The sequence below is a fragment of the Rana temporaria genome, chromosome 1 (genome assembly GCF_905171775.1).
Source record: "Rana temporaria chromosome 1, aRanTem1.1, whole genome shotgun sequence".
NCBI lineage: Eukaryota > Metazoa > Chordata > Amphibia > Anura > Ranidae > Rana > Rana temporaria.
Window position 1 is genome coordinate 568,732,607 of NC_053489.1, and position 23,604 is coordinate 568,756,210.

The following is a 23,604-nucleotide window of genomic DNA, read 5'->3' on the forward strand; positions in this document are numbered from 1 at the left end:
ATGTTACTCGCCAATTAATCGATTATGAAAATTGGAACCGATTAATTTCATAATCGATTAGTTGTTTCGGCCCTACTATAATAAAATATCCCCAAAAAAGATATATAAAAAAAAAATCCTCAGTTTAGGCCGATAAATATTCTTCTACATTTTTTTTTTTAACAAATCTATCGCAATAAACAATTGATTAGTTTGCGCAAAAGTTATAGTGTCTACAAAATAGGGGATAGTTTTATGGCATTTTTAAAAATATTTTTTATTTTATTTTTACTAGTAATGGCAGCGATCAGCGATTTTTATCGTGACTGCAACATTATGGCGGACACATGAGACACTTTTGGCACCATTTTGGGACCGTTCACCTTTATACAGCGATCAGTGCTATAAAAATGCACCGATTACTGTGTAAATGTGACTGACAGTGAAGGGGTTAACTACTAGGAGGCTAGGAAGGGGTTAAGTGTGTCCTAGGGAGTGATTCTAACTGTTAGGGGGCGTGGCTACGAGTGGCACGTCACTGATCACTGCTCCTGATGAGAGGGAGCAGACGATCAGTGACCTGTCACTAGGAAGAACGGGGTGATGTTGTGTTTACACTGACATCTCCCAGTTCTTCAGCTCCGTGACACCATCGCAGGACACCAGCGAACATAGAGTCTGCGTGTCCCGCGGGCACGATCACAGAGCTCGTAGCAAGGTCAAACGACCACAGGGTGGCAAATTTAAAGGGACGTGCCTGTACGCCCATTTGCCTGTCCGTGCCATTCTGTCGACAAGCGGTTAAAAATAACAAACATATTTAGCTGCTCTGTGCAGTGGTTTTGCACAAAGCAGTCTTCAAGTCCCTCATTGGCACTCCTGGGTCCACTCTCCTGTCAAGTTCCCCCACAGCAAGCAGCTTGCTATGGGGGCACCCAAGCCACAGCTGTGTGTCCATTCAGAATGGATACAAATGGCAAAAAAATAAAAATTAAAAATAAATCTGACAGGGTATAATCCCTTGCCCTATGCAAGATGAAAAGAAAGAAAACCATGCCTATAGTTCTACTTTAAAGTAAACTATAGATTGAGAATGGTTAAAACTTGCTGTCCCTGAAAAATCAAATGGGAATCCCCCTATAAAAGCACCTGAAAAAGGGGTACCCATTGGAAGATTTCTCTTAAATTTCTGTGCAGAAGACTACCCTAAAGCTTTTAATTTGCCATACCGTTTCTGTTCTGATAAGAATAGTCACCTGGACAAATAGAGTGGGTGAATCTCTCCAGTGGGGTCCCATTTGGGAGATTTTCTCTCATTTCTCACTTTCACTAAGAGGGCAGACATGCACCCACTAGCTTACTACATCAAAACAGATACAGGCATACCCCGCTTTAAGTACACTCACTTTACATACACTCGCGAGTAAGGACATACCTGCGAGTAAATGTAAAGTGCCTTACAAGTACTTTACAGACATTTTGCAGCCGCAGTAGAAGGAGCTGAAGCTCCAAGAGCATAGCACGCCCTGTTCCAGTGTGCTCCTGACACCCCCACTACAGCTCCTGACACCCCCCACTACACCCTAGAAGTGAAAAAGGGTATTGTTTCACTTTAAGTACATTTTCGTTTTACATACATGCTCTGGTCCCATTGTGTACTTAAAAGTGGGGTATGCCTGTATATATCCTAAATGAATGAGATTCAACTTGCTAAAGCACTACAAACAACTGTCATTTTACTTTAATACAATACTTATTTCCACGTTCCTAATCCTTTACTGCAGGTAAGTGCTGCTTATTGCCTGTAGCCCTGTAACAGCACCTGGCAACATGCATTCATTAGTGTGGGTTTCCTGATGTCTTTAACAGTGGACACCACCCGCATAATGTAAACGACCACCTAAAGTCTCCACTGGATGACCATGTAACATTGACAGCACAGGAGAACAAATGGGAGACAGGTACAGAGATTTGTCACATTTTAACAAAAAATACCTTCATCGCAGGATGCACAGGTAATATTTTAATAAAAAAAAAATGCACATTTAAAATATTGAGAAATATTTTTCAAGTGAATTTAACATGTTAAAGCCTATACAGTCAGTGCATCCGGAAAGTATAAACAGCACGTCACTTTTTCCACACTTTAGGTTTACAGCCTTATTCCAAAATGGATTCAATCTTTGCAAATTTCCTAGGGGGAAAAAAAGCACATGTACATAAGTATGCACAGCCTTTGCTCAATACTTTGTTGAAGCATCTTTGGCACCAATTACAGCATTAGGTCTTTTGGAGTATGACGCTACAAGCTTGGCACACCTATTTTTGGGCAGTTTCTCCCATTCTTCTTTGCTAGACCTCTCAGGCTCCATAAACACTGGGCTTAAAAAACATATGTTCTCTTTGGAGTAAAACAACATTTCATATAGAAAAAAAAAAGTGTACAAAGTTTAGACGAGTTTAATGTGTTTTTTTTTTTTCTGCCTCCAAGCTCCAATCAGAAACACTAATGAGAAGGTATTTTTTTATGCCTCTAAACGTTAAACTCAAAATATGCCTCTTAATGTTCTAATGTGTATGGACACATAGAAGAACATTGAGCTGCTTCTACAAGCAGGACACAAAACTCCTGTAGAAGCAACGTTTTTTTAAAACCAGTGTGCATGGAGCCTTAAGCTCCATCAGGCTGAATAGGGAGCGACCGGTGCACAGCCATTTTCAGATCTCTCCGGAGATGTTAAATCGGGTTCAAGTCTGGGCCACTCAAGGATGTTCACAGGGTTGTCCTGTAGCCACTTCTTTGTTATCTTAGCTGTGTGCTTAGGGTCGTTGTCCTGTTGGAAGATGAACCTTCTCCCCAGTCTGAGGTCCAGAGTGCTCTAGAGCAGGTTTTCATCAAGTATGTCTCGGTACATTGCTACATTCATCTCTTTCCCTCAATCCTGACTAGTCTCCCAGTTCTTGTTGCTAAAAAACATGCCCTCAGCGTGATGCTGCCACCACCATGCTTCACTGTGGGGATGGTATTGGCCAAGTGATGAGCACTGCCTAGTTTCCTTCAGACATGACGCTTTCCATTCATTCAAAAGAAAAAAATCTTTGTTTCATCATACCAGAGAATTTTGTTTCTCATGGTCTGAGAGTCCTTCTGGTGCCTTTTGGCAAACTACAGTAGGGCTGTCATGTGCCTTTTACGGAGGAGTGGCTTCCGTCTGGCCACTCTACCATACAGGCCTGAGTGGTGGAGTGCTGCAGATATGGTGGATCTTCTGGAAGTTTCCTCTCTCTCCACAGACAAACGCTGGAACTCTGCAAGAGTGACCATCGGGTTCTTGGTCACCTTCCTGACTAAGGCTCTTCTTCCCCCAATGGCTCAATTTTGCCGGGTGGCCCGCTCTAAGAAGTCCTGGAAGTTCCAAACTTCTTCTATTTACGGATGATGGAGGCCACTGTGCTTATTGGGACCTTCAATGCTGCAGAAAGGTTTCTGTACCCTTCCCCAGATTTTTGCCTCAATACAATCCTGTCTTAGAGGTCTACAGACAATTCCTTGGACTTCATGGCTTGGTTTGTGCTCTGACATGCACGGTTAACCGTGGGACCTTATATAGACAGGTGTGTGCCTTTCCAAATCATGTCCAAACAACTAAATTTACCATAGGTGGATGCCAATCAAGTTTTAGAAACATCTCATGCATGATCAGTGGAAACAGGATGCACCCGAGCTCACTTTTGAGTATCATGGCAAAAGCTGGGAATACTTATGTACATGTGATTTTTTTTTTTGTTTAATACATTTGCAAAGATTTCAAAACAAACATCTTTCACGTTGTCATTATGGGGTACGGTTTATAGAATTTTGAGGAAAATCATGAATTTAATCAATTTTTATATCCACCCTGTAACATATCAAAATATGGAAAAAGTGAAGCTATGAATACTTTGCGGATGCACTGTACATAAGATTTTTCTGATTAGGTTTACATATATACTTTAATCTGAAAAGTCAAATAAAGAAATGGAGGATTGGTCAGGCCAATCATTTACTTTTTAATTAGAGGAAGTTAAGATAGGCAAGAGGATCCCAAGGTTTGGGGCTGCAAGTATGGACCTCACAATAGTTGGGTAGGAGCAGACAATAGAGGTTGCTAGCACTGCATGAAAGCTGAAAGTGCAACTTCACCCCAAAGGGGAAGCTCTTCTTGTTTGCATCCTACCCACTCCACTGCCACATTTGGTATCTTTTTCTGGAGTGGAAGGGAGCGGGTACTTGCTTTCGACAGGTACCTGCTCCCACTTCAGGCCAGGTTGCCGCAGCAATTTGAGCTGTGCTGTATTGGTATCCCAATTTCTATATGGATTGTTTTTCTATCATGGATCAATAAAGGTGATTTTATGGGAGTGCAGCCATTCAGACTTTTTACTGTATGCCAGGGAACAAAACTGTGTTCCATGCATCACCCTGAAAAAGAAGCTCTCCATTTCTTACTGACTTGTAAAAACAATTGACACAGTCAGAAGCCCATGCAGGCTCAGAAGATAACCTGCATCAGTTTTAGCCAACAGAAGTTTTAGAGCGGGTTCACAAAGGGGCAACTTGAAGTCGCCCGGTTCAGAAAATAAATGGAACCGTCTTAATGTACACTACTGAACTCGCTCCGACTTCAGAAAAGGTTCCTGTACTACTTCAATTCGGCTTCTAGGGGACTTGTACCCATTGATTTCAATGGAAGTCGCCTCTAAGTCAGATCCCCTGTCTTAAAGGAAAAAAATTTTTGCCTAAAATTAATGTCTGCAAGGTAGACAGACAGAATAGTGTAATGATTCTGTTAAAAAACTAGTAAATTCCTATATCTAGATCACCTCCGGCATTCTAGTTTCTGTTCTCTCATTCACCTCCTGGTTTGCATCGCTCGTTCATGTAAGAACTACATTTCCCAGTATGAACTGCGGCACGCCCAGTATTTCACACCTCCTTGAAGTCTCTAACACGTAGAGAGCGTCCTGCCGCACAGATGTAGTTCCCAGGAGGGGGCGAGCACGTCACTGACCACTGCAGTAAAGCCTCCCTTGACGGTGGTCAGTAAAATCAGACAAGCAGGAAGTGAACAGAACAGAGAAGAAATAGAGCAACTTCTGAGCAAAAACGAACAATGAGGAAGTGAAAAGAGGAATGTCTGCAGGTAAAGAATGCTCATTATGAAAAATAAAAATTTCCTTCACAACCCCTTTAACTGAACAATACAGGAAGAGAAAAAAGTTTTCTCAGGCAAACACCTCCCTTCTACAGAGCTGATTGTTTTTTGATTGGCCACTGCAAAGTCCTGGAGGCGACTTGAGGTCGCCCCAAATCGCGCTGTGGTGCGTGCTCAGGTCACCTTGCAAAGAGTCGTGTTGCCCCTGTGTGAACTGGCTTTTATAGAAAGTCTTCTGTGTTTATGCTAAACAATCTCACAAGCAGAGACACAGTTGTAACAAAAAAAATAAAAGTTAATTACAAAACATTATGAATGAAGAAGTATACCATATTATTCAGTCTGTCCTCCAAAGATTCATGACTCCAGTTAGGCAGATCTTGATCCGTAACGCCCTCCTCAGGTGTTCCTCCCCCTGTAGCCATTTTGTAAACAAGTACTTTGAAGAAAGGAGCGACTCAAAACCTGGAATTATATCACAAGAAAAAAAAAAAACAATAAGTTCTCTAAAACAAAAGATGATGAAGCAGGTGTGGTAGGCTCCTTCACTACTGACTGACCCTGCCACAGTATGCTCTTAAAGTGTAAGTAACCCCCCCCCCCCCCGCCCCTATCGTTTTTCAGCCAAGGAAGCTGCTACCTTTGCCTCCGTTTAATCTACAACTGTCATGATGCTGTACATGTGATCAGTCATGACCATTGGATGGTTCGACAGTTTGATTAAGAGCACAACCAATGGGAGTGTTACATTTCTGGCACGTGCTGTAAATGAAACCGTTTTATTAATGGGTTTACTTCCACTTTAAAACACCAGTCACTAAACCGCGGTCAGAAGGCCAAAAGCACACATTTTACTATTACAACCACTGGAAGAACAGTAAACTGGGGCCGTTTGTTTAGAAAGTTCGAAGAACTCTGCCTTAAAGGATCTAAACTATTTTTGGATAGAGCAGAGCAACCCATAAGGTTATTTTTTTCTAATTTTTTCTTTCCTGTTGGGGGGTTTCCCCTACAATTCCTGTCCTAGAGACAAAAAAAGGAATCTCCCCAAAGCTAGAGAGATATCCATCCTAGACAGATGTCACTGGAATATTTGTTCTATTTAGATGATTTACCTTCACCTCCCGCAGACAACCCCATCACCTTCTGCGATAATGATCATCAGAATAAATAGTTAGACAATCTAAACTAATATTGAGTTTAGGCGTGCTTTAAAAATTCGGTTCACCTAGCAAAGGGGTTTCAACATTGGGCAGGCAGTGGTGATCTTAAAACGTAACTGAAACCAAAACCAAAAATTAATATCTTGCAGCTTGTCAGTCACTGGATGTGGTGGCTGCAACAGCGTTCCATTTTTATTCCTTTATTGTCACCTGGTGATTGGCCAGTAACATCTCCTGTCTTAGGGCGAGTACATTCACTCCTCCACTCCAAAATAAATAGAAAACCTCTACCCACAGTTCACATGCCAGCGCCCTGAAGACTGGTGAAGAACCGGCTCAGGTGACTACAGCGCTGGATTATTGGACAGGTGAGCGTCTGTTTAGTAAAGCGGAATTTCACTAGAATTTTTATTTTATTTTTAAAAGCCAACAGCTACATATACTGCAGCTGCTGACTTTAAAAAAATGGACACTTATCTGTCCAGGTCGCCCGCGATGTCGGAAGCCGATCTACCACTCATCTCTCGGCTTCCCCCGCCGCCATCCTCAATGAGGGAATGGGGAAATGAAGCGCTGCAGCTTCACTGGCCGGTGCCCTACTGCATATGCAGGAGTAGCGCTGCGCCGTCCTCACTGGTCCCCGCTGTGTTCTGGGAGCCGTGTGTTTCCCAGAACACAACAGGGGGGGGGGGTGACACAAAGGGACGGGAGTCTATACCTGGGAGTGGTGCAAATACCTGTATACAGGTATCTGCACCCCCTCCCCCCTGAAAGGTGCCAAATGACTTTTACAGGGGCAGAAATTATTTCCCTCTCTGGTCTATACATCTTTTAATCATTTTAATATAAGAAAAAATAGGATTTTTGTACTCACCGTAAAATCCTTATTCTCTGAAGTTCATTGAGAGACACAGCTCAATGAACGAAAGAGAAATAATTGTGTTAGCTTTAGAATCTGCAGATTTGCAGTGCATGCTGTTGATTGATCTCGTGACTAAATGTATGAAGTCCAACTCAAGCCAATAAGCTTTGAAGCAGTTAGACATTTTTTTCCCCTTTTGGAACAAAGCTTTCACATAACAACTGACCATTGTAAGCACCCCGGTCAGTGTAAAAAATGTTGTCTCAACCTTCTAACGGCTACTTTTACAGGGCAGCTCAGGCTGTTAAGGGAAGTTAAAAAACAGGACTATCTTTTCCTGCAGCTACAGACATTACAAAGCCAAAAAAATAAAATAATTGCTTTACTCCTATCATGCAATCAAAGTGCTGGTTCACACCAGCACGTTCTGCGAGATCGCATGTGAGTCGCACCGCACTGCAAATCACATGCAATTTCAGCCGTACAGATAGTATGACTGATATAGCATCGCATTCAGACCACAGTGCACACCCATGCGATTTCCGATTCACGGCCGAACTGTCAGTTCACACTGCGATATGCGAGCTGAAACGGGGGTGTCATTAACAATGTATTGACACTCACGGCAGTTTGGATATGGCAGTGTGAACTGCTGTGCAAGTCAAGTGCGATGCGGGGAACCCGCTGTGGATTCGCAGGGTTCCTGCATCGCACAAGTGTGAATCGGGCCTTTAAAAACCAAAAATAAAAAAAACGGGAAAAATATATATTATGACAGGCCCAGTGGATGGGTAGAGCACATCACCAGCATCCACCTGAAGAGAAAATACCCTGGGGTGAGCTCACCCCAAGGTAGTTAGAAATCTTGTTATCTGGACTTTACACACACCTACCTTTTCTTTTCTTTTTTTTATTATAGAAAATATATTTTTCAATTAGATTACTACACAATATAAAACATTATCAACCTCATTTTTTTTCTAATGGAAACCACTGCATGTATATATTAAAAGACAATATAAATATTTTCTATAAGTATAGTCATCCCTAGAATTACTGTTTATAAAAGGTGGAGAAGACAAATAAGCAAACCAATAAGGGATAGCTATGCAAGCAAGTACAAATCAGTTGCACAAGATGCATATGAAGTGTTTCATGTCTTGTCAGCAGAAGATGAACAGAGGAGCGGAGCGATGAACAAACCTGTACTAAGCCACAAGCATACACATCTATGCTGTGCTACTTTGACGAGGACACCACAATTACAAACCTGCCTGTTCAGGTAGACATTGATGAAAGGAGGAAAAGAACGCTGAGGGTGAGAGGTGATTATTTTCTGAGCCTTTAGCCCCTCCCTCCCCACAGTATGGAGGTATGAAGTGTTTACAGTCTCCACAGCAACTATACCCGTCATCCCAATTCTTTTTCCATAGAGATCAGAATGAAAATACATACAAGAAGCTCCTAAATAATGCCATTCTGGGTGGCAGGGCCAGACTACCGGTGTAATAGGTCAGCAGAAAGACAGGAATACGGAGCAAGCCAAGGCAGAGCAGACAGTCGCCACAAAGGAACACACGAGGCAGTATAGATCTCCCATCACAAGCGATCATTGCTAGCTACGGGTGCGTGTACCATAAACATCAAACCTGCCAAAGATCGCCGGGCTCAGCGCGACAATCCCCCGAAATCACACATCGACCAGTTCGCAGCGATGCAGAGGAATGTACTGTATGAGATGGGGGGAGGAGAATCTCCGCCAGGGGGCCGGACTGACAATAACGAGCCATCCCGCCACCGTGCACACAGTCCGCGCCAATACAACACCACTAGCCGCCACCAGGGGCCGCCAAACCTGCCATCATCATCAGTACACAAAAGTGACATTAGGAACTGGATCGTTATCACACAGCCCGGAACTGAGAGCATTCTTATCAGATAGACGTCTATAAAGGCAGTCATCATATATTCCCTTCCATGTCTCTGAGACCGAAGGGTGTACAATGACAAACCCACCAGCGCTCTCTACAAGGATAGGCTGGCCATAGAACTTCATACAAAATTCACACACCTGTCAGATGTTTGATTTTGGAATAAATGGACTTTACTAAATGAAAACCACATATACCGCAAGGTCCTTGTCACACGCAAGGTCCAGAAATGTCCTCAGCATCTAAAGCTGGTTATACATGTATCAAATTTCCATCCATGTATGGCGGTTCCTGTCTATAAAAAGTTGATCTATTAACATGGGCGTGCGCTGAAATTCGGCGCTTCGGCAGCTGCGATACACAGTCGCATTTAACCCCCTTCCTCGAATGCCAGTGCGGGTTAAAAGCGCCCCTGCTTTAAAATGTAAAAACACCCCACTGTGCACCCTGCATCTTTCAATATCTCTGTCATTACTGTGTTCCCCCTTCTCCCCAACTGCACCACTGGATCCCTTTACATTACACAGCACCCTGCACCACTGGATCCCTTTACATTACACAGCACCCTGCACCCCTTTACATTACACGGCACCCTGCACCACTGGATCCCTTTACATTACACAGCACCCTGCATCACTGGACCCCTTTACATTACACAGCACCCTGCACCACTGGATCCCTTTACATTACACAGCACCCTGCACCACTGGATCCCTTTACATTACACAGCACCCTGCACCACTGGATCCCTTTACATTACACAGCACCCTGCACCACTGGATCCCTTTACATTACACAGCACCCCACAGCTCTGGATCCCTTTACATTACACAGCACCCCACAGCTCTGGATCCCTTTACATTACACAGCACCCCACAGCTCTGGATCCCTTTACATTACACAGCACCCTGCACCTCTGGATCCCTTTACATTACACAGCACCCTGCACCACTGGATCCCTTTACATTACACAGCACCCTGCACCACTGGATCCCTTTACATTACACAGCACCCTGCACCACTGGATCCCTTTACATTACACAGCACCCTGCACCACTGGATCCCTTTACATTACACAGCACCCCACAGCTCTGAACCTCTTTACATTACACAGCACCCTGCACCACTGGATCCCTTTACATTACACAGCACCCTGCACCACTGGATCCCTTTACACTACACCACTGGATCCCTTTACATTACACAGCAGTGGCGTCTGGTGCTCAAATTTTTTTGGGGGGCGCAAACAAACAAAAAACAAATTGCAGCCTCACTGTGCCCATAAAACGCAGCCACTGTGCCCCGTAAAATGCTGCCAGTTTGTCCCCTCACATGTGGCAAGATTGTCCCCTCAAATGCCACCAGATTGCCAGCCGCCCGGCACTTACCTTTCTCGGGTCAGACATCCTCCTCCATGCTCCCTCGATGTCGCTTCAGCCAATCAGGTGACCGGTAACCAGACTGGCCAAGACGCGGGTCAGTGTTAACCAGGGACTGCACAGCCTGTGCGCCCTCTGGTTAACCATATGGAAGCCGATTAGAGCCCACAGGCTCTAATCAGGAAGGCTATCAGAGCCGCTGGCTCTAAAAAACACTTCCAAAATATGCCCACCGCTGTTATTCAGATGGCCAGTGCTCAACAGGGGGCCGGCCACCTGAATAGTGGGCGGTAGCAGCGACAATACATAGATTCATGCAACGCATAAAATTATGTATTGTTGATTGACGGGTGCAGGAGAGAGGGGGCAACGCTCCTGCGCCCACTATGGATGCACCGCCACTGTTACACGGCACCCTGCACCACTGGACCCATTTACATTACACAGCACCCTGCATCACTGGACCCCTTTACATTATACAGACCCCCCATTCAGTACAGACGGAGCCCACTTCAGCACAGACCCACACCTGCTAGGAGGCAGTCCTAGCAGCCAATCACCAGTTCGAATATGAAAAGTCAACCCGGTAGCTCGTTTTGAAACTACATTGATTCTTTCTTAAAAACGGGGGGGGGGGGGGGGGGGGGGCGCAGTTTGCCATCTTCGCCCTGTTCACCAAATGGCCTTGTACCAGCACTGCTCAGACCCATCTTTACAACATAAAGTCTAAATATTCTGTAAGTGCCAAGAAGAAAAGCGAGCACTGGACAGCTCTTAACTTCTGAAATCAACAGGTATTTTTTTTTTTGTACAGATATACTGTGACAAAATGTTTCCACTGGTATATTTAACAGACCATATTAAAATAAGTTCTGTCTAAGGCCTGGTTCACACTGCTGTGAATTTGTTTTTTTGTCCCTTGTGAGGTGCGAATTTACATCGATTTTACCGTGAATTTCAGGAGTTGGACATAGCTGCGATCAATGTTCCAGCCCAGGGCTCAAAATTTTAAGTCTTGAGCCACTAGCCAGGCCTCAAGGGTTACTCGCCACTGGTTGACCCACCCAACCTCTACCCCGCCCCTAATTCTTCCACTAATCACCCTCATAAATTATCTTGTGAAATGTTTTATGCAGAATTAAAGTTGTTGTTCATATTTATTTTGCAACTTATCAGTTCCCCTCAGCACAGCCTCACCTGTGCCCATCAATGCAGCCTCACCTCGCCCCCTTTGCAGATTCACTTTGCCCCATAGAAGACTCATGTGCTCCCAATGGCGGCCAGATTATGACAGTAGGAAGAGGAGAGCCGTTCTACCAGTGATCGCCCCGATGGCAGAGAGCATAGCGGAAGAGGAGAGCCGTGGGATCACAGAGCGGTATAGCATGCTGTTACCACTTACATTGAAATTTCCTCCGCTCTGCCTGCTCCCACAGCCCCGCCTCCTCCTGACCCAGCGCCTGTAATAGACAGAATGCGGGTCCAATGCTGAGATATATTGTCTATCACAGGCGCGGGGTCAGGAGGAGATGGGGCTGTGGGAGTGAGCAGAGCGGAGGACATTTCAATCTAAGTGGTAACACCATGCTATACCGCTCTGCGATCCACGGCTCTCCGCTTCCTCTATGCCATTGGGGTGATAACTAGGAGAACGGCTCGCGATTAACCCTGATCGCCAGTGGTGCTCGCCCCCCACTCCCAAACAGCCCAGCTCCTCGCCAGACCTCATTTTCCTCTCGCAAAATGCAAGTGGAAAATTTGAGGTCTGTTCTAGCCAACAAAATCATAATGTAAAAAAAAGAAGGTGTTAAGTTCCTGTGTACTTCATGGTTTTTGAATAGTGTGGTGAAATTCGCACAGATGTGAACCATCATTTCAGAATGATTAACATTGATGTCTATGGAGACTAAATTCGCAATGCAGTAAACTCGCACAAGACCCTTTTCTTTATCGCATCGCATTCGTAGAGGAATCGCAACGCATGTATGTGAACGACCGTCATTGAAAACGATGACTTTATGGATGACATGCAAATTTAGAATGGTTTTGACACATTCCGTATGAACTAGCATCAGTGTGAATGGGGCCTTAGGTTTTACATACACATTAACGGAATGGGACAGGCTACATTTACTAAAACGCAAAGCAGCAACAAATACAATTGTTCACCGCTCCCTAAAATCCAGAGCAAAATTCAGATTACATTTTAGATCTTTGCAAACTGCAGATCAGAAGGAAAAAAGGAAATCTGCTTATAATAACCCTTGTGGCTTTTTTTTGGTTGATAACCGAGATAACCCACCACTTGCAATAAACTGTACAATGCAGAAATATATCTAAATGCATTCCACTGTGTATTCAATGTTTGTGTCACTTTCTGAAATAAGATAACTTGGTAAACATATGAACATGTTACAGTGTAAAATTTGTTACATTATGAATCTATTTGTATTAAAGTCCAACTCCAGCCAAAATCTTTTTTTTAATTATTGTTATTATGACAGACATAGTAGCATCCAGTAGCTAAAACCACATTGTGCTGCAAGAAGCTACGTCACTGTCTCCCAGAGCCGCTGGCTGGAAGGTATTGCTAAAAAGGCGAGTATGGGGGGGGGGGGGGGGGGTTTAGGGAGTTACGGTGCCCTCCCCAATACACATCTGCACTACGAGGGTGAAATGCTTGTTATGTCTAGGGGAACAGAAACAGGCAATATTACTTCATTTACACCCCGTCTTCGGGGCACTCTCCTCTATTCTGTGGGCATTCCCTCCTTCAGGCCCATCATGTACAACACAGGGCTTTTAACCATGTACTGTACATTGAGGAGACAGAAGTGCATCCTCCTGCTTCCTCTAAGTGGCTTACAGGGGAGACAGTGTTGGACCAGTCACACCACTGAAGGGACCCTGCTAGAGCAAGGAATAAAAAAGGTTTTCCTTATTCCAGCTACCCTAAACATAACAAGCATTTAACACTTGTAGTGGGGGTGCTACTGCAAGGGTTTTATTTTTCTTGGAGTTGGGATTCAATCACCAATAAACAGTAGGCTAAGCCTAGCTGTACAGACATCAAATGTGTGCTTGGCAACCCTCACACCAGCAAGCTGTTATGCTCAATAAAAGCCTACTAACCCACCTCTCTCTCCTCTCCCGTGCAGGCAGCACCCGACAGCACGCCTTGGTTGCCGTCGCCCCGGCGGTCTCCCCACTCGCCCTCCCAGAACCAGATGCAGCTCGACCAACTCCAGCTAAGTACAAACCGCGTTCTCTCCACCCACAATATGGCTAAGTTGCTATCTCTAAACGTACACGGGCTTAACTCTAACAGAAAACGTCACCTAGCACTTAGGGAATTCAGGCAAACAGGAGCAGAGATTATAATGGTACAGGAGTCACACTTTTCCAAGGGCGATTCCTTTACCTTTGCATCCAGGTATTTCCCCTTAATATACCAGGCCTTCAGTCCACGCAAACGGGCAGGGGTCGCAATCCTGATCAAACGGGGAACTCCCTTCACTTGCACAGACTCCTACATCGACCCCCTGGGCCACTTCATCATTCTGAGGGGGACATGGCACTCTCGGGACATAACTTTATGCACCTTGTATGCCCCCAACGCACATCAGCACAGATTTCTAAGTCGGGTTCTTACCCGCCTGGCTAAATCCCCCCACGACCTACTGGTAGTGGGGGGGGACTTTAACTTGCCCCATTCGGCGACCTGGGACCGCCTGGTGGTGAACCCCCGAGCCTCTCAAACAAAAGCCCTACGGGACTCTAAACTCTTCCGTCAGCTGACGAGGAAACATGCGCTATTCGATGCATGGAGGGCGCTTCACCCAGGGGATCGCCAGTTCACATTCTATTCATCCCCCCACCATACGCACTCACGTATAGATTACTTCTTAGTCAACAATACTACATTACGTGTTACTGACTCCGCACAGATCCTGCCCATCTCCTGGTCCGACCATGCCCCCATAACCTTGACCATTGACCTCAACACCCCCACCCGCAGGCCCTATAACTGGCGCCTGAATGACTTTCTCCTGAAACACACCCCCTCCAAAATGGAAATAGACTCCACCCTGCAACTTTACTTCAGCGAAAATGACACACAGGACGTCTCCACTACCACACTGTGGGCCGCCCACAAGGCGGTAATTAGGGGACGGTGCATGGCCATATCCTCGGCCCTTAAGAGGAATGCCGAGTCGGCTAGAAAACAGGCGGAAGCGCAGCTCCGGGCCCTAGAGATTCGCTTACAGTCTTCCCCCTCCCTGACGCTACTGAAACGTATCGCCCTGGTACGCTCAACACTCCGGGACCTCGCGTTGGGTCGAGTCGAGAAAGCTCTAGTACGCCTCCGCCAGGTATACTATGACAAGGGTAACAAGGCACAGGCGCTACTGGCGAGGAAACTAGCAGACCGCTCGCTCGCGTCCACCCCGCACCAGGTCCAGGACGGCTCGGGCAATATTATATCACACCCACAGAGTATTGCGGATACCTTCGCAGCATTTTACGCCGACCTGTATAACAAGCCAGAAATCCCGCATGACCCACCCCCCCCCGACCTGCTAGACAGGATGACACAATACCTATCTCGGGCGGGCATTTCCCGGTTACAACCGGACGACCTAGCCTCCCTTAACGCTCCCATTACAGGAGAGGAACTGACCGCGGCCATTAAGTCCCTACCCGCCCACAAATCCCCAGGCCCTGACGGGTTTCCATACGAATACTATAAGACCTTCCTCCCCACACTCCTCCCTCACATGACGAAGCTCTTCAATGCCTTCCTACAGCAGACCCCCATCCCGCAAGACATGCAGCGCTCATTCATCACCCTCATCCCCAAACCAGACAAGGACCCCTCACTATGCGCTAGCTACAGGCCGATAGCCCTGCTGAACTCTGATCTCAAGATCTTCACAAAGGTCCTCTCCCTCCGCCTAAATGTAGTTTTACCCTCTCTGGTCCATAAAGACCAGGTGGGCTTTGTTCCCCTCCGCCAAGCGGGGGACAACACGAGGAAGGTGATTGACCTAATTGACGTGGCGAGCAGGGAGGGACCGGAGTCTTTGCTCCTGAGTCTGGACGCAGAAAAGGCGTTTGACCGCCTTGGCTGGCCCTTCATGCTCGCCACGTTAAGGCATATGGGATTTAGGGGACCTTTCCTCCGGGCGGTCCGGCACCTCTATACCAACCCGATATCGCAGGTGAAAACGCCCTTTGCCACTTCATCCACCTTCCCCGTTACTAATGGAACACGCCAGGGGTGCCCCCTCTCCCCCCTCCTCTTTGCTCTCTGCGTCGAGCCCTTAGCAGCGACGATCCGAGGCAACCCGGACATCCGAGGAATCCCAGTAAGGGGGAGGGAATTTAAGATCTCCCTCTTTGCCGATGACATCATCCTGACACTAACGCGCCCCCGCATCTCCCTGCCTAACTTACACAGGGAATTAGAGTGCTACGGGGCCCTCTCGGGATATAAGACTAATACGTCTAAGTCTATGGCCATGCCGATCAATATGCCCGAACCAGAGGCCCTACACCTGCAGTCCGTCTTCCCGTACCACTGGGAGCGTACCTCCCTGAAATACCTGGGGGTCCAATTGACCCCAAGCTTTGCATCCCTGTACCAAGCCAACTTCCCCCCCCTATACAGCTCAATAAGGGCACTGATCCACAAATGGAAGTCCCACCAGATATCCCTATTGGGCCGGATAGCGGCAATAAAGATGGTTGTCCTCCCAAAACTACTATACCTCTTCCAGACCCTCCCTGTCCCGGTCCCCTGCGCGCATCTGCGAACCCTACAAACTGACCTCCTCCGGTATGTGTGGAACTACAAACGCCACAGGATCCCACGTTCGGTTATGACGGCATCACGAGCCGAGGGAGGTCTGGCCTTTCCAGACCTGGTCAAATACTACCAGGCCTCGCAGCTCCGGGCGGTGGCATCATGGTTCCCCCAGAAGTCTTACAATAGATGGACGGAGGTGGAAAAGATCTGGCTGGCGCCGATACACCCCAACAACCTCCTGTGGAACGCGGATGCGGCAGTGGAGCCCGGACGCTTACTGGGCTCCATGCGGCAGCTTCAAAGTACATGGAGGAGGCTAGCCCGAGACGGTCGACTTCGGTCCGATAGCTCCCTGCTGACCTCTTTCCTCTACAACCCTAAAGTACCGACCAGTCTCACCCACCAGATGTCCTGGCCCTGGGCTTCACGAGGCCTATTCCACTTTGGTCATTTAGTAGACCCCAGATCCCGCACCTTACACTCCTTCACTGATCTCCAAGCCAAGCATGACATTCCACGGCAAGCTTTTTTCAGCTACCTACAGATCAGGCACTACGCCCAAACAATCGCTCCCCGGCTCCTCTTCTCAAAACCGACCCCATTTGAGCGAATCATCCTCGAGGGCACTGCCCGAAGGGGTCTCATATCAGACATTTACCAAATCCTTAATGAATACCCCATACAAACCAAAGGCAAACATACTTATATGCTCCGATGGGAGAAGGAGCTGGGGGAGGTACTCTCGGAGGACGAGTGGGGGGCGGTTTGGAGGCAGGCGGCCAAGAGTTCAATCTGCACCCTTTATAAGGAAAATATGTATAAAGTGCTGTTCTTTTGGTACCTGACCCCGGACGTCCTCCATAGGATCTACCCCTCCACCTCTGACCGATGCTGGCGCTGTGGCCAAGCTAAGGGCACACTGTTCCATATCTACTGGACGTGTCCCCTGATTGTCCCATTCTGGACTCAAACGCAAGAGCTCCTATCTCGCCTCCTGGAGGCGCCCATACCCTTCTCCCCGAAGCTGTTCTTACTAGGCCTATCCCTCCCTCGCATAGCTAAACCCTACAAGAAACTGCTGAGACACATAACCACAGCTGCGAGGTGCTTGATAGCGCTTCATTGGAAGAAACCAACCCCCCCATCACAAGAAGCCCTCTATGCTAGGGTCAAAGATGTAGAACTCATGGAAAAAATGACGGCTAGGATCCAGGATAGGTTGGATGCCCATGATCTGGTCTGGGAGAGGTGGCACGTGGTGGAGGACCCGCCGTGAGTCGACAATAGGCCGCCAAGGTACGCTGCTCACCCTGACAATCTTGCCTGCCTCCCCCCCCCCCCCGTCTCTCCTGTCCCATCTCCTCTTTACCTTTTTCCTTCTCGCTTCCCTCCCCGCCCTGTCCCCCCCTCCTCACCCCATTCCCTCCTTACATCCACCCCCTCTCTTTCCCTATTTCTTCTTTTCTTTACTCTTTCTTTTAGATCTCCAATTGGGTTACATATCACCGATAGCAGACATAGAGATGGAGCCACTGTGTAAGCCCACCTAGCTGGAATTTTGTATCTCCGCTCATCTTCGGTACTTGAACTGCTGCTATACTCTGTACTGAAATTTTTTTGAAAAATAAAAATTGTTATTTGAAAAAAAAAAAAAAAAAAAAAAAGCCTACTAACCAACGGGGCAAATATGGCCACCTCAGGCAGTAGTGCTATGTGTGTATCCACACACAGGCAGTCATCTCTGTGGTGCATTGTAACAGGCTCTGCGTCACTGTAGATGCCCAGCCACAGGCTGCACACTGAGAACAGTGCAGCGGGTGTCCCGTCTCTCCTTGACATTGTTCTTTACTTGAATTCTTACCGATTCTATGCCTCCATCTAGAGGTTTCTGCATCATCCCCCTTGTCCACCCTCTATATTATCCCTTTCTATTGTATTATTATATGGCTATTGTTGAATTATTATGTTTGCTTAATATTAATTGTATTTATTTGCTTTATAGATTGTTTTTTTTGAGGAAGCGGTTATACCGCGAAACTAGTCGAAGCATAGACCAGTCTATATGTTTGTAATAACAGAATTTGCCCGGGGTTATCCCTGAGGCCCTGTTTTTCCATTTTTTATCCTGTATTCTTTGTTCAACAATTTTATGTAATAAAATGTATTATTATTTTATATTTACATGTATGTCATTTCTTACCCAGTACCGAGATAGTCCATCAATCGCCCCTTTTGGGGGGAGGGCATGTTAGAGGATCAGCTTTAGCCACTGTCCCTTGTCCCCAACCCCTTTTTCTCTATATCAACCTGGATGATGGTACACTCTTAAGATTGGTTATTTTGTCTGAGGCCAAACTCAACATTTTTGCATATTATTAGGGTGGATAACACACCGTTTCTCCTTTACCGAGTGCTTCAAACTTGTAATTACTATCTATCCAATGGTAATTGTATCGATCCACTGGGAGGTTGTCCCTGGGCTATTTGGGCATATAGATGCCTTCGGCACCAAATATACAGGCTCTTATTATTTAGCCAGTGTTACTCTGTCACCTAATGTCACCAAGGAGTTCAAACAATATTGATTATAATTACTAATATAGCGATTATGACTATCAAGTAGGACGTATTCAGCAACATTTACTAGTCTCTACACAAGACTATGTGCTTAATGGATCGGATAACATTTCGATCCAATAGGATTTCCATATGTTACCTACACTTGGAATCCTAAGCTGACCATACCGTCTATCACCACATTACTTTAATATTGACATTCTATCTTCCCTTGCCATTGCGGAGATATATTCTCGCTCCCCTCTCTGGTCACTTAAACGGACATGCCGTCCCATTATTGAAATTATCACGTTCCTGTATTCCTTTCCATAGCATACAATTTGTACACCTAGGTAATTGGACACCATTGTGCCCTAGACCTCTTACTGCCTCACACCCCTACCCCACTTGCACTTGGTGCACCCCTTTGTGATCACCCCCCTATTTGGGTTATTTCCTCAATATTATTTTATTAATTCCTTGGCTCTCACGAGCACTCTCGCATCCTTCCCTGCATTCACTCACCCTCTTTCCCTCAACACTTACCAGTATGGCTTCAATGCCATACGTCCTTATTTATATTGGTTGCTCATTACCTTGTCCCCAATCACATAATCAATTATGGGATCCCAATATCCAATGTTCCTGTAATTCTTAGTTGGCTTGACTAACTACGTGCCCTGTCATAGGAGCTCTATTTGGGAATGATAGCTCCCTAGTCCACTCGCCCTCTCTGCAATAACCTCCTGCATGGTTTAACAACCTGTTAGGTATTGATGTTGTGGGAATGGACAGCTACCTCAACTGGCCACAGCCCTGAATGTAGCCTATACTACTCACTCTCTTTACACCACTGATATACAGGACATTGTAAGGCGACACAAAGGTCAGCAGGAGGAGCCACTGAGCAAACTTCTAGAAAAATATTACAGATTCTGAAGTTGGATCACTTGCTCATTACACACATTTTCAAGATCAGTTTTTTGGATGTAGTATGTAGTTTGTACAAAGAATTAAGTGTAAGGCACAAACTGAAGGCTGCAGTAGCAATCATCAGCTCGTGCCTATTTTCCTCAGCTGGCTTCCGGCTGTAAGGTGGAAGTGATCCGGGCAACTACATAGCCACCAATTTTACAGTGCAGGTGTGACATTCCCTTTCCATGTAGGTACCAGGCTCTCCCGCTCTTACCAGACCCTGATCTACTTAAAGCGGAGGTCCGGAAAAAATAAAAATAAATAAAAGCCAGCAGCTACACATACTGCAGCTGCTGGCTTTTAATAAATGGACACTTACCTGTCCTGCAGTCCCTTGATTTTGGCACCGCAGCTGATGTTTCCATCAACTGTCGGGTGCTGCCACAGTCATTGCGGATAAGGGAACCCGGCAGTGTAGCCTTTCGGCTTCACGCTGGGAACCGTACTGCGCATGCGCAAGGCCCCGCTCCTCTCTCCTATTAGCCCAACGGCCAGGGGAGGAGGGAGCCCCGCTGTGACGTCACTGCCGCGGCCGGACTCCCAGAAGTGGGAAAGTATACCTGTCAAAGACAGGTATCCTGTCCCCCCTCCCCCCGAAAGATGTCAATTGTAGCACCAAAAGGGGGGGGGGCGGGATTCGATGAGCGGAAGTTCCACTTTAGGGTGGAGCTCCGCTTTAAGCGGGATATGATAAAGGAAACCCCGTTCCCTGATCTCCTTTGCACTGAATGAAGCCAGAAGCGACAATAATTGAATCACTTCTGGTTCTAGAGCGATATCAGCCAGGGAAGCACCCAATATATCGTCTGAAAATAGGGTTATCAGAGTTTTGCTGATATAAAACAATTATCGATAATGGCATGCTGCATCCCACTGACTTCAATGCAAAAATCTTAGCCACATCAATTAAACAAAAAAAAAACTGCATTGTGAATTTTCCGTTTCAGCACCGGAATTTTCATTGTAATAAACAAAGCACAATTTGCGCTTGGTTAAATGTTCTGGAAATCAGGGCAGACGAGAGAGACATTTAGGTCTAATAGACCCCCAATGTCTACATAAAGACATTGGGGGTCAATGTTCAATACGATCACTTGGAGATTCGTTAACCTCTTAGGATAGCAGTAAAGTTATAAATAAAAATATTTTAAAACATTTTTGAATAAGTGTATAATATTTGTTTTGCGGGAAAGTTATAGCATCCGGTACAGATACTGGAATATATATATATATATATATATATATATATATATATATATATATATATATATATATATATATACGGTGGTGATCAGGGATAGTTTGGCAGGCAATCTCTCACTGACATTAATATTGACACCAATACAGTGATCAGTGCTAATACTAAACACTGTCACCGCACTGACACTGGCTTGGAATGGGTTAACATCTAGGGGTGACCAATGGGTAAAGATGGGTCTAACTAGGTGTAATGTGGGTGTTAAGTTCTGCTTTTACCAAGCGATCCCGCTGTTTTTTCCCCTTGCTTTGCAGGGAATAATAAAAACAGCAAGATCGCCTGTCAGTGTTTGGAGCTCTATATTGTTTACATCACAGAGCTCCCTTCCATGAAAAGATGGAGCCGACAAGTGGGTGCCGGTGACTAATGGTTGGCTGGCACCTGCATCACTAATTGACAAATCACAGCACAGCCGGGCCAGCGGGAGGCACACCCCCTTACCCCCAAGTACTGGATCATCTATATTAGTGGCAACCTTGTCCTCAGGGCCCACTAACAGGCCAGGTTTGCAAGATAACTGAAATACATCACAGGTCATATCATTTGCTGCTCAGTGATTGCAGTATTCTAGTCTGGATCTCCCCAAGGTAATACATAAAACCTGGCCTGTTAGTGGGCACCGAGGACAGGGTTGATGACCACTGGTCTATACGATACGTGATAAGCCACCCTGCCGCAGTACATCTGCAATTTTAGCATAGTCTCGCTATGTCCTATTTAAAGCGGTGGTTCACCCTAATAAAACATTTTTTTTTTTCTATCATTAAATTAGGCATAGTAGCGCGAGCTACAGTATGCCAGTATTTATTTTTTTATCCAGGTACTCACTGTGCAATCCTAGCGAGACGATTCCGACTCCCCGCGGGGAATGGGCCTTCCTATCCAGAGGCAGCATGATTGACGGCCGGCTATGGCGTGTCACGCTTCTCCGGAAATAGCCGAAATAGGACTTGGCGCTTCACGGCGCCTGCGCATAGTCTGTGCGCAGGCGCCGTGAAGAGCCGAGACCTACTCTGGCTATCTTCGGGGAGCGTGACGTGCCAGAGCCGGCCGTCAATCATGCTCCCTCTGGATAGGAACGCCCATTCCCCGCGGGGAGTCGGAATCGTCTCGCTAGGATTGCACAGTGAGTACCGGGATAAAAAAATAAATACTGGCATACTGTAGCTCGCGCTACTATGCCTAATTTAATGATGGAAAGTTGTCAATAAGGGTGAACCACCGCTTTAATTCTTCATTTTTTAGGGTCTGCGTGGGGCGGTCGTCGAGTGGTTAATGCTAATTTCCTCCAATCAGGACAGTTTACAATAAAGCAGTGTGTATGGGGCCTGGCGTGAGCGTGATGTGCTTTTTGGCGCACGTTCCTGGAATACACAAATGTGAATGGGACCTGAAGGAAAATCAAAAGGTGTGATGAGGAGAAAAAGGGGTCAATCCTTCCAATGGTGACAACTAGGACCCCATTATTGTCTCCTTTGGACACAAGTTTTTCAATAATGGGGTCCCAGTTTTCACCATTGGAAGGGTCGTGAGGAGAAATCTCCTCAAGGGGACCATCCCCTCTTTATATGTCCTGCCGTTCTAGCGGCAATCGCACCCGGAATAACGCCACAATTATATTACGCCAGTCCGTGTAAACACGACTAGACAAAAAACGGCCCTGTCCCCTCAAAGGAGCCCCCGCTCCGTACACCTCACACAACCCCAATACACAGAGGGGCTATGCTCTCCGCTCACCCCGTGTAGTGTAGCCGACAAATCTCTATATCCCGCGGCCTCCTCCGGTCTCTGCTGATCGTTCTCTCTGTTCTCAGGCCGCCATATTGGGATTAGACTCGCAGGCCCGACGCGTTACGGAAACACGCCGGTTCCCATGACAACCAGGGAAGCGCCAGACAAGACGGAGAGGGCGGGAAAACAGCGTCTCTCCGTCACGGTCTGTCCTATGGTCCTAGAAAGGTTGCGGAGAGAGAGCGCCACCTGGTGTCAGTGATGTGCGCTGCATACCATAGAACATAGAAAGCAGAAGACGGCTGAGTCTGGCCACCTGCTCTCTTCATTCAGCTTGTAAAGCCATTCTGTTATGGCGGGCTTCAACCTTTCATTGAGGTTATTAAAAAACGAATGAATACGCATTTAGGGCCTATTCACATCAGAAACTGCACACAACTGCGTTTTTCACTGCATGTTTACATGCATTTGATGCACACTTGAATGCGTTTTGCGCTTTCTTAGCAGTGCATTTTTCTATACATTTTTGGGTTAGGATTTTATGGCTTAACTATCCCAAAAAGCATGACAGGTCCTCTTAAATATGAGATCTGGGTTCAAAAAGACCTCAGATCTCACATTTTTTTTTTTTTATCCTTTGAGACCATTGGGCAGAAGCGACGTTTGACATTACTTCCGTCATCCAATGGTATGGAGCCAAGTGGGGGCCATCTTTACCTCACTTAACACCATGTCTCTCAGAGGAAAATAACCCAATCGTCTCCAC

At 46.3% G+C, this 23,604-nt stretch overlaps 1 protein-coding gene across 10 annotated transcripts in view; it reads right to left on the reverse strand.

The window, feature by feature from the left end:
- PCM1 (pericentriolar material 1) overlaps nucleotides 1-22,999 on the reverse strand; it is a 229,552-nt gene extending 206,553 nt beyond the window's left edge. For 2 of the 10 annotated variants that reach the window (XM_040334544.1, XM_040334515.1), the window contains exons 1-2: nucleotides 22,845-22,998; nucleotides 5,504-5,639 (exon numbers count right to left, since the gene is read on the reverse strand). In XM_040334544.1, the coding sequence (XP_040190478.1) occupies nucleotides 5,504-5,599 (96 nt within the window). In that variant the 5' untranslated portion in view covers nucleotides 5,600-5,639; nucleotides 22,845-22,998. Of the gene's footprint in view, nucleotides 1-5,503; nucleotides 5,640-8,834; nucleotides 8,943-22,844 lie in introns of those variants that run through there. The other 8 variants (XM_040334558.1, XM_040334566.1, XM_040334550.1 and 5 more) reach the window with 7 other exon arrangements.
- Nucleotides 23,000-23,604: the final 605 nt, after the last annotated feature.